Below are 12,174 nucleotides of genomic sequence, written 5' to 3'. Positions count from 1 at the left end.
GACTTAAAATTGTATATTCAATAAAAATACACTCTGATTTCATGGTAGCTACTCTTGCAGATCCCAGTGTGATCAACAGGTGGCAGGTTTTCTCCGAGTAGAAAAGGATCGCTGCTCACAGAGAACTGATTAAAAGTTAAGGTTCTGGGGAGAAAATGAAGTGATGCGTCTAAGTTAAAACAAGTAATTGAGCAGTTTATTTCACTTTTAAGTTCTTACGGTTGACGAACTCAAATTTTGGAATTTTACGAAACAATAAAAATTAACTTCTGTGCAGACATCTTATTGTCTACAATCATGTAGGACACTATGCTTAATAAAGCAGACAGTGAATAATGCTAGATGAGTTGGTTGTTTATAGGAAAGTTGAGTGAAAAAAGAAAATGGATAACAAAAATGGATAACAATCCTGAGATTTGTGAAACAAATCGGGAAGATCATTTGCAAGGAGTGGACAGAATCTGCAGTCGTCCGTTCTGGGTATGGGCGAGAACTACTGCGTTCTTTGTGTTAAGCCACTCTTTAATGGAGAGACATTTTCAAAAGGATCTTGGGCCAAGCAGAAAAACCGAGTGGTCCAAAATCCTGTTCTCATATTAGTGTTAAATTGTGTAAATTCCTTGGGAAATTAGTCCGGATCAAGTCAGTGATGCTTTTGAGAAATCTCTTGGTCATCTGAATCTACTTGGAGATTTTAGAGCACATAACCCTACATTGCTTGAATAGTTTAATTCAGATCTTTTTAACACTTCAACAAACCCACAGGCGAATCAATGATGCTTTGGTTCATACAAAAGGAGCTCCCACTAGTCCATGCAGTTCAGACACGATTTTAGAAGGAAGGCATTTCTGTTACTTTCTAATCCAATTTTCTAAGAACTATTTTTTTGTTTGATTTTTATAAGCTGTGAGCAATGATCATCAAACGACAGAAGTTAGATCTTGAAATTCCACGTGTAATAAAGATTTTGTGCTCACTGAAATATGTGAAACAAATGAACAATTTGGAGACATAATATGTGGAAATAATCCTTGTTTAGATAATGAACAGAGGAAATATCTATTTTTTTGGCTAAATTCTCTAATTGCCTTAGAATAGAGATGAATGTGAGGTTGCAATAATTTATTATGCATAGCGTAAACAATGTTCCCTAAAATGTGCTTTATTTTCCTACTGCACTCAGATTGATTCATGCTGAAGATTTTCAAATTGTTCTCATCCTTAGAGCCACTTGCAAGGTAAAATAACACGAGAAAGCCATAGCCAGAACTGAAAGAGTTCCTTTAATTTATATTAATTATTTATTCGTTTTTACTGGCAGTATCAGCTCCCTACTCGCCCTTGACGATAAGTAGTCCCGCCTCCAGCGCGTAAAGCCATGATGCGCCTTTACGCACTGTCCTCACTTAGAGAAGCGGGCAGCTCAAGAAGATGCTGGGCGTATTCAGGCGAGATACTCGCAGCATTTAAGATTTTCGTTCCCTCAAGAATTGCCGTGGACACCCCAGAGGCTGCAAAAATGACTGCTAAAGGCACAGGGTGCACCAACGCTTCCCTCCAAGTTTGCGAAAACAAGACGAATGCCGGTGGGAATGTATCTGTTGGATTTCCAATATCCATGATGGTCACTGGCGTAGTTGGCAACTCTTTGGCTCTCATTCTGGTGTACATATCATACAGAAAAAAGGAAAACAGAAGAAAAAAGTCTTTCTTGCTTTTCATCGGATCTTTGGCTTTGACTGATCTGTTCGGACAACTTTTGACGAGTCCAGTTGTTATATCGGTCTACCTGGCTGATCTGAACTGGTGCGCAATTGACAATACTGGGAAGCTGTGCAAATACTTCGGTGTTTGTATGACAACTTTCGGGCTGTGTTCTCTCTTTTTGGCCAGCGCCATGGCTTTAGAAAGGGCGATGGCGATAACAAACCCCCATTGGTACTCTAATCACATGAAGACGAGCATGACGAAGCTGACACTGGCTGCCATATGGTGTCTTGGGTTTCTCTTCTCTCTGCTGCCTATTGCGGGGATCGGGGAGTACACGAACCAGTGGCCGGGCACCTGGTGCTTCATCAGCACGGGGAAGAGTGAGGCTCCTGGCAATGTGTTTTTCGCCATCACTTTCGCTGTTCTTGGGATTTTCTCGCTACTTGTGACACTATCCTGCAATGTGATGACCATCCGAGGTTTGATCATCCGGTGTAAAACAAAGACTGGTGCATCCCAGTCTTCAAAGCAGTGGGAGCGTCTCACCACGGAGACTGTAATTCAGCTCTTAGGAATCATGTGCGTCCTGATTATTTGCTGGTCTCCTCTGCTGGTAGGTTTTATTTCAGGCTACTGCTCTGCTGCCTTTCCTTTAACAACCTTAAAAAAAAAAACTCTGTTATTTAGTAAAGTCCCTTGATGCGCAGTTAAATTAACCAAAGATTTTCGCTTGGCTCTTTTTTATGTGATGGAGTGCCTTTTAGGAACAGATTAAGAGCTTTGCATCTCTGGAGATGCTCAGATTTCTCTGCAGGTCAGCTAAAGGAGCAAAAGCAGCCTTGTGACTCCAACACATAACCCACAAAGCCTTCCAAAAGTATTAATATCCTCTGAACTTGTTCACATTTTATTAGGCTACAACAAACATGCATTTTATCAGGATCTTCTGTTAAAGATTAACAAACTGTACTCCATAAGTGAAATTGCTAGCAAATAAAAATCTGAGATGTATTGCTTGTGTATATTTGGCTTCTTTTAGTCTGATGCCTCTAAATCCATTTACCTCCACATGTACTCCAAATAACAGGCCTAAATAAATCCTACAGCTGATATAATTTAATCTGAATATAAATGCAGCTGATATGCGAAGGCCTCAGAGGAGTTGTAATGGGGAACATTAGAGAACAGTCAGCATTGCAAAGAGCAATAAGCCCAGTGGACAGCTCAGGGATGAAGTTGCAGAGATGTTTAAAGCAGAGTTACCTTTGAATATATCATTGAGCAGCATAACTTAATGCAATTTAAGTCAAAATTACAGACAACTGCTAAGCCACAAAGACATTGCCGTCCACCTAAATTGTAGAGTAAGAAGAGATTTATTAATCAGAAGAAACAACCAAAAGGCCCATTGTAACTCTGGAGGAGCTACAGAGAGAAACTCCAGCAGAGATTCATGTTTCTGAAGAACAGACTTTAAACAAAAAGGTCACAACCTTAAACAGTGGTCATGTCTAAAGCCCTGTGATTAAGATTAGAACAAGCTTAATGACTTGTCTTAAGTTACTAAGCTTTGAACAAAGCTTAATCATGTTTTAAAATGAATCAGACGGGACTTGAAAACTGAAGTTCAACAGACCTTAGCTATTTTACAAAGAAGACCATGTAAACATGGTAGAAACACACAGGTTTCCGGTTGTGAAAGGGAAAACTGGGTTTATAAAGTGTTGACTCAGGAGGGCTGAATACACATCATGCACAGCACACTTTTCAAATCTTTGTTTGTGACAAAAAAAGGAAACCGTGTCATATTTCCGTTCCGTTTTATAATTCTGCACCATCTTGTGCTTGTAACATGACAATGTGAAAAGGGTGCAGTTAGGTTTGCAACTCACTGTATGCTCTTTGTTTCACTCATCTGTACAGTCAAACGTCTTATACACTTTTTGTTGTTTCTGTTATGACTGGCTCAGGGTCACTGCAAAAACGGGAGACCAAAGTGGGTCAAAGGAACCAAAGGAATATTTATAAAACACGTATAAAACACATGTTAGAATCAGTGGAGTAATGCAGATGCTTGTGTGTGTTATGGATATGCATGTGCGATTGTTGGAATGCGGAAGTATAGATAAACCCAAATGTGCATGAGGAGCAGATGAAGGCCTATCAGCAGAGCACGATGCCGCACCACTCGTGCCAGGAGGAGTGGAGAGTAAGAGAGACTTTAAAGAGGAAACTGGCAGCCTTTTGTATCACAATGACCTGCACAGGGAAGAAACACAAGGGGCAGGCACACCACAAAACACATAACCCAGACCACAAAGCTTAGGGTCATTAGGGTTTCCAATTATAAAGTCAAACAACATCTCCATTCCATGATTTAGAAAACAAATATATCTGCTTGGATTCATTTCAAATGCTACCTCCATGTTTTGTATAGCGCGGTAATCCACTTGAGATTCCTGCGAGAGGGTCTGGCCACTGGGCTATGAGGTCATGCATTGTCAACCACACCAGGGATATTAATAAAAGCCAAAGCACTTAGCAGAAAAAACTGAATTCACAGACTGCAAGAGTTGCAAACCTTTCTTTTGTTAGGTATCAATTGGAAAGCGATCAATTTACATGCATGATTTCTTTCCAAAATATGTTTTTTGAAGGTAATGTTTACCCAAACAATCCCTCTCCCCCTCCACAGCTTCTAGATATTAAAATATGTCCCAATATTTCTCCTCAGTTATTGCTGCTGAGGATGATCTACAGTCAAGTATCCTCCCAAGAATGTAAGTCAGCAAACACAACATTCATTTCCGTCCAGAGCAAAGTTTCAAATCTCGACTGCGACTTCTTTCTGACTGCAATACGTTTGGCCTCCCTCAACCAAATCCTGGACCCGTGGGTCTACCTGCTCCTGAGAGAGATCCTCCTGCGAAAGTTCTGCATCATGGCCAATGCCGTCTCCAACTGCTCCGTAGACGATCGGAAGGAGAGTCAGACGGCACTGGATGCTCTCAACAAACAGAATCAACAAGGCAACAACATTTGTAAATCGACAAGTAACTAAATCAGCGTTTGGCAATAATTACCATCCTATGACCTGTTGGTCGAAATGCTTTCAGAACTAAATGAATAAAAAAGGAAAGCAAATAAGTGCATAACCTTCTACACCAGGACTGTGCAGTGGGATGCAGCTGAGCCTCCTGTACAGGTACAGGCATCTGTTTTGTTTAAAACACATTTCATTGAAGGCTATCGAACCAGCATGTGAATTGCATGACTCTGCCATCCCTTAAATCTGGCTGCTGTGCGGCCATCAGAACTTTCTTGTGACCAAGGTTTATATAAACTTTTGATAGATGCAACATCTGCATGAGGGTTACTGCTGACTGATAACTCATTTGAGGCAATGGGTTGATTCCAAGACTATCTAATGTAAGTTTTGTTGAATGAAGAAGACTATGAGAAAAGTGCTGAAAATATGTTGTAAATAACTTTGCTTTCTCTTCTGTGATGCAGGCCATTTTGCTCAAGAAGGAACCATATTTAAAGAAAATATATATTCTAAACTGGAGCCTATGGTTTGAATATACTGTTATTTATTAGTGTCTGTAAGATTTTGTCCTAATGAATTTATCTGTCTGGTTCCACTTGTTGCAAATTTATACCTTCCTGCACATCGCGCTTCTTGACTACCAGCCAGGACTAATAAATGTGAAGCTTTGTTGGCAGGTCTCATCCTGAACATTAAATACATTGCACATGTAGACCTTCTTCTGCAGTATTTGTTTGAAAAACCCAAGAAACTGATAATAAAGTGTCAAGGACTTAGGGAATGGAGTGTATACTTGCGGTGACTGACATTATGAGGTCATGGCACAAAACTGCTTGTTAGGGAACTGTACAGTCTGCACCAGCCAGTTAATAACATGTTATGGTTTTATATAACATACGTCAAAGAAGGTGCACTGTATACAGTATGTTTAAAACTGACCACTTGAAATTATATTTGTCATATTTAAATTGTTTTATGTATATGGATTTTTAATTAAGGTTTTGCCTGCAGTGGTTAGTATCTGAAGTACAAATGTATATAAGTTTGTGTGTAAAGCTAATAGTTGGTCAAAGAGGGCCTAGATAAAAGGAGCTTAAAACTTGAAACCTCCTAAAACAAGTTCCTTCTCAACAGCATCATAGCAAATGATTTTTTTGTTTGTTTTTTATGTATATATTCCATACCTTTTAACATTGATAACACAAGGAGCAATGATTGTTTACCCTGAAAAAGGAGGTTGGAGGTGGTGCACCAGCAGTGACCTTCCTGTGTTACTGAAATTGGAGTAAGTAAAGCATTTATACACTAAATTATTGTGGCGCCAAAGGGAGAAACGCCAAAGTGCTATATGTGATTCTGTTGTGGGAATTCTATGTAGACATTGAATGAAAACACAAGCCCGGTAAGAAACCAGCCTCTTGTTCTACACTTTGCTTCGTACAGAGGGTCTGGGTTCTTGGCTGTTGGCTAATTGCTTGCTTGAACTCTGTTGGAGTTTTTAATTTAATCCAGTGGCAAAGGTTTACCCATGATGTATGTAATGTGCCAGTTTGATGCTACAAAGCTTACCAGAAATTGCATTCTCTCTAAACAACTATCCTCCACTTAGAAGAGAGACACAGTCAACTGAATGGCTTCGTTCGCTTCCTCTGCAGCCATTGGTTAAGCTTCTCCTTCTGTTCACTGATTGGCCTGGTTGAAATTTTATTGGAGGAATCAAAGTCAGTGGGAAAAAGCCCAATTATTGACAAAACGTATTGAGAGCCATGGAGGACATAAAACGCCACAGATTGTAGAGCCCTGAACTAGCTGTTAGCTTCAGTATTAATCAGCAAATCTGAATTTCACAAAACTTATTAATTTCTCTACTGCAGGTAAGATATTTACAGCTAAGACAATTACCTTCCAACAGTACCTCACGTAAAATCCTGAACTGTCTAATTAGTTTTAATAATATAGATAACATTATTATACAAAAGCTTTTCTCATCCAAGGTTTCTCTTATTGTTTTGTAGTTTTGACTGAAAATGAGGAAATTGGTTTGTATATTCATATTACCTACGCTTTCATTGTTTCCATGTGTTTTGTGTTGTACTTGACAGTTGACCTCTTGTTGGGACTTTCAAAGTGAATTTCAACTGACAAATCAAAAAAACGAAAAGAAGCAGAAATGATTCTGTGAAATGTGGTGGTGACATTGTTGTTTCGTAAAGTATATCGACTCATTTTCTTGGGTTTTTTGGGTGTATCGTAGTGTACTCTGTTTTCTCTCAGAGTCAGCAGAATTTACTCGGTTTAATCCCCGTGCTCCTGCTAAACAGGGTTATTTATTCACAGCTTTTACACACAAAGTGCAATTTGTCAAGAGGGCTCAGATGGAATCGATGTACCTTATAATGAGGTGGCTTGATCTCTGTCCCAACTCTCTAAACGTCAATATGAAAAAAATGAAGGGTAACTGTTGATATTGCAAAATGTACCTTTATTTTAATAGCTGTGTTGTTATGATATTCAATATTATTAATTCTAGAGTGGCATCATTTCCACACTGTATATACTTTCTTCATGTCTGGATAAAGTGAGATCAACATAAGACATGTCACATGGACCTTTGACCTTGACTGTCTCTAGCAGTTAGCCCACCTCTCTGCCTCCTCTGCACATGAACCAATCAGATTAGGCTAATGTGCACCATCATCCGTGCCTGGTTTTGCCTTTGCCTTTTAACTGTGAGAAGACACACAAGCTCAGTGATAATGACCCTATCGGAAATTGTTATCTCTGAAAGCGATGTGAAAGATGAGGATTTTCTTTTTTTCCTGTTTCCAAGTAACTGTTCATTTGCTGAGAGAAACAGAGCCAAACTGGGCTTATCACTGTTTACTAAAACCTGTTAGATGAGAAAAAAAAATCAGAGGTTAAGAGAAATCAAAACACTTTACACCGTAATGAATCAGCCATGATTACTATGGATTTCACTGCATTATGTAGATGTGGTTTTGAACAGAAAGAAAAAAATAATGTCTTCCTCAACAATTACTCAGTTTCACTACATATAAATGGATTCGCTTTGGTGTAAGTGGTTTTCACCTGAATTAATATTGAAACTAATTGAGCGTGTGGCTGTGCATTAGCAGCATTTATCCCGAGCAAATGTCCACCTGCAGCAGTTAACACGAACGCAAACAGGCAGCTCGGTGCTTTTATGGTTTACATTTGAAAGAATGAATATTAATAATGTTTCAGGATACAACCTAATCACATTACACTTGAAGCTGCAACATTTAATAGCTTCAGTCCTACCGAAGCGGCTTGATAAAATGAATTAATATAAGGAGTGCCTTTAAAGCACACTGGGCCAGCATGTTACAGTGGATGCTCAAGAGCAAAGCATCCTACTCTGGAAGGGAAAGTGTGAGGATTGTAATTAATTTGACCAGTAAGTAAGATGTAGTAAGATGCACTGCAATATTTACTGAGACCATTTCCTGTTGTACTGCAACCCAGCTTTCCTCATGAATTATGTATGAACATTTGATCCAAGGTCCACCCGAGGGTATTATGGGATGAGAATATCAAAAAATCCTCTTTATGGACCCACAAAGCTCAGAGATAATGTTTGGCCTTACTTAGAAATTTACCGGAAATGTACGTAATATATGTTTATAAATTATTCTATCTCACTATGACCCAGCTGCCTTACGTTTCAGTACAGTAGGAAAACTTAATTCTGTGGGGAAATTATGCTTAAACGTCTACTTAGTTTACATTGTACATACACAATTTGATCTTTAAGCAAAGCAGGCTGCCACAAATGTTTTGGACATGTAAAAATATCCTGTTATATGTGTGTCACCGCTTGTACATATCATGTATACCTCACATGTGCACCACTGCTGCAGAACTGCTGCAGCTGTGACTCAGAAACAGCCTAATAATATTACTAGATCTCAGACAGTGCTAACCTCGGCATACTTCATACTTGAAACTGAAAATAAATGTTTCAGATCATTTAAGTCAATGGTTATCTGACCAATTAGGGATGTTCACAGAGCATTAAAGTTCCCTTTGTAAGCGAGTTAATATATGTATCCTTAAATATGTAGAAAAAGCAAAAAAGTGATATCAAAGCAGAAGTAATGTTCCTGGTTCCTGGCAACTCTACAGTGAAATCTGCACTTGCAAAGATGCAACAAGATTTTAAATTTTGCAGAAACTCCCCCTCATTTCCTCACATTTCAGCTTGTGTAGCATAAATCTTTCAATGTGCCAGTGTATGCAACATTTCACAAGAGTGTCCGTAAACAGCGATTATCTTTGTTCAGGAGAACAGCGATAATCATCCTTGACTGTAAGAATTACTACGTTTGAGTCTGTGACCTGATGAAATTATTTGTTTTTGTTGCGAGCAGGCCACTCCCGAGGGGCATTCACACACATTCATTCTGCACCAGAATCATTGGGAAGAGTGCAATTACATAATGACCAAATCCAGAAATGCTAGTTGGCCTGCTCTCAGACACTAATGCATGGAAGTGATTTACTGATTGCCTTATGACCTTGGTGTCTTGAGATGTTTTTGATAAGGAGAGAATGTCTGATAAGAGTGTGGTTGCGTGGCGAGTCTCAAAGACCGATTCACTTTGGTTTAATATCTTCAACAGGATACTAGATGGATTAGTCAAATTTTAAAATGTAGTAAATATGTATTGTATGTATATCATTAATTCTATATTTGTAAAAGAAAATGCCATAACTTTATCTTCCCATTTGTATTTGTCATGTAAACTTGTTTCCTACAAAATGACCTTGTTCTTGTTTATAAGAACTGGATAGGACATTTCCAGTCTTTGTTTTGCTTTTCTAATTCTGCTGGTGGTATAAAAATCATAAACATTTTACAGATAATGCACATAATGACCTGTTTTCAGAAACTATGTAGAACAAACAAATGACCAGAAAAGTAAGATGCACCAACAGGAAAGTTCTCCTTAAGTCCATTTTTAAGAGCAAACCTGGATCTTCTGTGCTGACAGAAACACGTTTGTCTAAACCTATGTGACCAAATGTCTCAGATGTATTTGTGCACGTGATGCCTGTGCATATCACTGATCAAAGTTGTCTAAATTCCAAAAAATCTTTGAAAACAGTTGTTAGATGAGGGCTGCATCCCACTTCAGTTTGTTTCTTTGTTTTATTTCTTATGCACTGAGTGAGCAACGCTGTAGACTTGTGCAATCTTGTGTAATTTTTCATCTTCAAAAGGCTTACGTAATTCCTTGTTGAAATGAAAACAGAAATGGCTGTCTACCCAGCCAGGTGTTTCCTGATATCTATGTCTCTGTTCTGTATCAGTTCAACATACAGCCCTCCTTTTAGTCATTATGTGGCATAATGGCTATTGTGTGAAGTGATTCAATTAAAAATAAAAGCGTAGTTTTTCACTACGAGAGCTCCTGCAGTCTCAGTTAGTTTTATAATTAAATATTAATGTGTCTTTATTCTCATTGTAAATAATGACTGGCGTTGGTAAAGTGAACATTGTTTTGCAAGTGGAACGTGTTCTCAAAGACGTCGGGCTGAACCAGGCAGTAAGATGCAGAAACACATTGGAAACATTAGCAATTTGACTGTTGAATGTAACTTTTTTTGCATTTGCACTCTGACTAACTGGAACCACATAGCAGAAATAAAATCGGAATGATAATTACCACTATTGTTAATTATTCAAATATACAAAGTCCTTAAAGTACTATAATCCCAAATAACAAGAAAGTAGAAATTAATCAAGTTCTTTCACAAAGTGCAGTAAAATGCAAAAGACACCCTGTTCAATTATGCGTGTTTTTGTGCTAAACAAAATGACTCAGATGTAATTTTCTTCTTCTAAATATATTCAACTTTGTGAATGTATTTTGCTGCTGGCCACTGAAAAGCATGTGTAGGCTTCTTTGTTGTTTACGCATTGTGTTTCTAACGGGCTAATAAAAAGATCAATATGGTATTAGCAGTTTGTTAACATGAATTTCCTTCTTTGCTGCACTGACATTATCTTGTATCATGCAAAAGGTTGAAGCTCAGGCAGTAACAAAATAGGCAGTAACAAAATCCCCTGAAAATAAATCTGTTTTGCTTGGACAACAGAAACCACCTTGTAGTCAGGGGACGAAACACTTCCTCTTTCACTAATGAAGATAAATAATGCAAACGCAGGAATAGGTTGAAGTGACCTGGTTTGTCAGCTCCAATATCATTGTTGCCATAATAAGCTTTAAACGAGAATAGATGAGAAGCCGTAATAAATTTCGATAACTCAGGTGTGTCTCTATAATTGTATAACCTAGGAGTTCATTTATTTCAATTAAAAAGAGATGAAAACTCTACAATTTGTCTGGACAACCAAACGACAGATTTTATTTAAAACAAAAATGTTACATTATGGGTTGCTGTCCTCCAACTAGTAGATGTGTCACTGGCCCAACACACTCAAATCAAATGGCTGAATTACTTCATCAGTATGTAGTGAAGATCTCCAGAGTCCTGCTAACAATGTTCATATTTAGCTCAGGTGTGGTGAAGCAGAGACACATCTAAAAATTACAAGACGTGGCATTTGATGCTTGGATTTGAGGAGTCCTGGCTTAGACAATCAAAGGGAAGAATATTAACCACAAAACTGTCCAACAGACAGTAAATGACACCCACTACAAGTAGGATAAACCTCCTTAAAATGATGCTCCAAGTCATTTTTTCCAAAAGTAGTTTTGGCAAAAAAGAAAAGAAAAAAAAGTCACCACCTCCTTTTTCCCAAATGATGACTTAGGTAAAACAACAGAAAAGAAACTTTTGGAAAAAGATGACTTTGGCCATTATTTCAGGAAGGCGATGATATATAAGCTTAACTTTTCCGTACAATTGACTTTGAGCTGAGCTCCTTATGCTAATACAGTGGTCTCCATTCAGAGTGAAGGGCATAGTCTAAAATGCATAAACCTTTCAACTGATGTGATTTTAAAGCCTGGAAACATCCTTAATCCATTTTCGATTTTAAATTGAGCTCCCTTTAAGTAAGTCCTGAAGCAAGAGCATTATATCCAGACTTTGTGCAATTAGATTTGGGTCTGTTGACTGTGTATCTACTTAATTGGAGTAAACCCACTGTCATGTTCAAGAAGCCCGTCTGCAGAGATGTGCATTTTACCGTATGGCAGATTTTCTCCCAGAAAGAATCATTTGAAATATTTATTCAGTAGTATCTTGTCTTCCTCCTGCAGTCCAAAAATATGACTGTTAGGTCAACTGATCTCAAGGACAATTGACATCAGTTGTGCATGTGTGCATGTTTGCCCTGTGACGGACTGACGACCTGTCCAGGTTGTACCCCACCCCAATGACCGCTGGAGACGGTCCCCAC

General features: G+C 38.4%; 1 protein-coding gene across 1 annotated transcript; it reads left to right on the top strand.

The window, feature by feature from the left end:
* Positions 1-1,368: 1,368 nt before the first annotated feature.
* ptger3 (prostaglandin E receptor 3 (subtype EP3)) lies at positions 1,369-10,767 on the top strand. The gene is made up of 2 exons (XM_008408108.2): positions 1,369-2,324; positions 4,446-10,767. Exons 1-2 carry the CDS (start codon positions 1,380-1,382, stop codon positions 4,770-4,772), a joined length of 1,272 nt encoding a protein of 423 aa, XP_008406330.2. The 5' UTR covers positions 1,369-1,379; the 3' UTR covers positions 4,773-10,767.
* Positions 10,768-12,174: the final 1,407 nt, after the last annotated feature.

Source organism: Poecilia reticulata, linkage group LG4, assembly GCF_000633615.1.
Source record: "Poecilia reticulata strain Guanapo linkage group LG4, Guppy_female_1.0+MT, whole genome shotgun sequence".
In the NCBI taxonomy this organism is placed as follows: domain Eukaryota; kingdom Metazoa; phylum Chordata; class Actinopteri; order Cyprinodontiformes; family Poeciliidae; genus Poecilia; species Poecilia reticulata.
The sequence above is the reverse complement of the archived record's forward strand: the minus strand, read 5'-3'. Positions and strand labels throughout refer to the sequence as shown.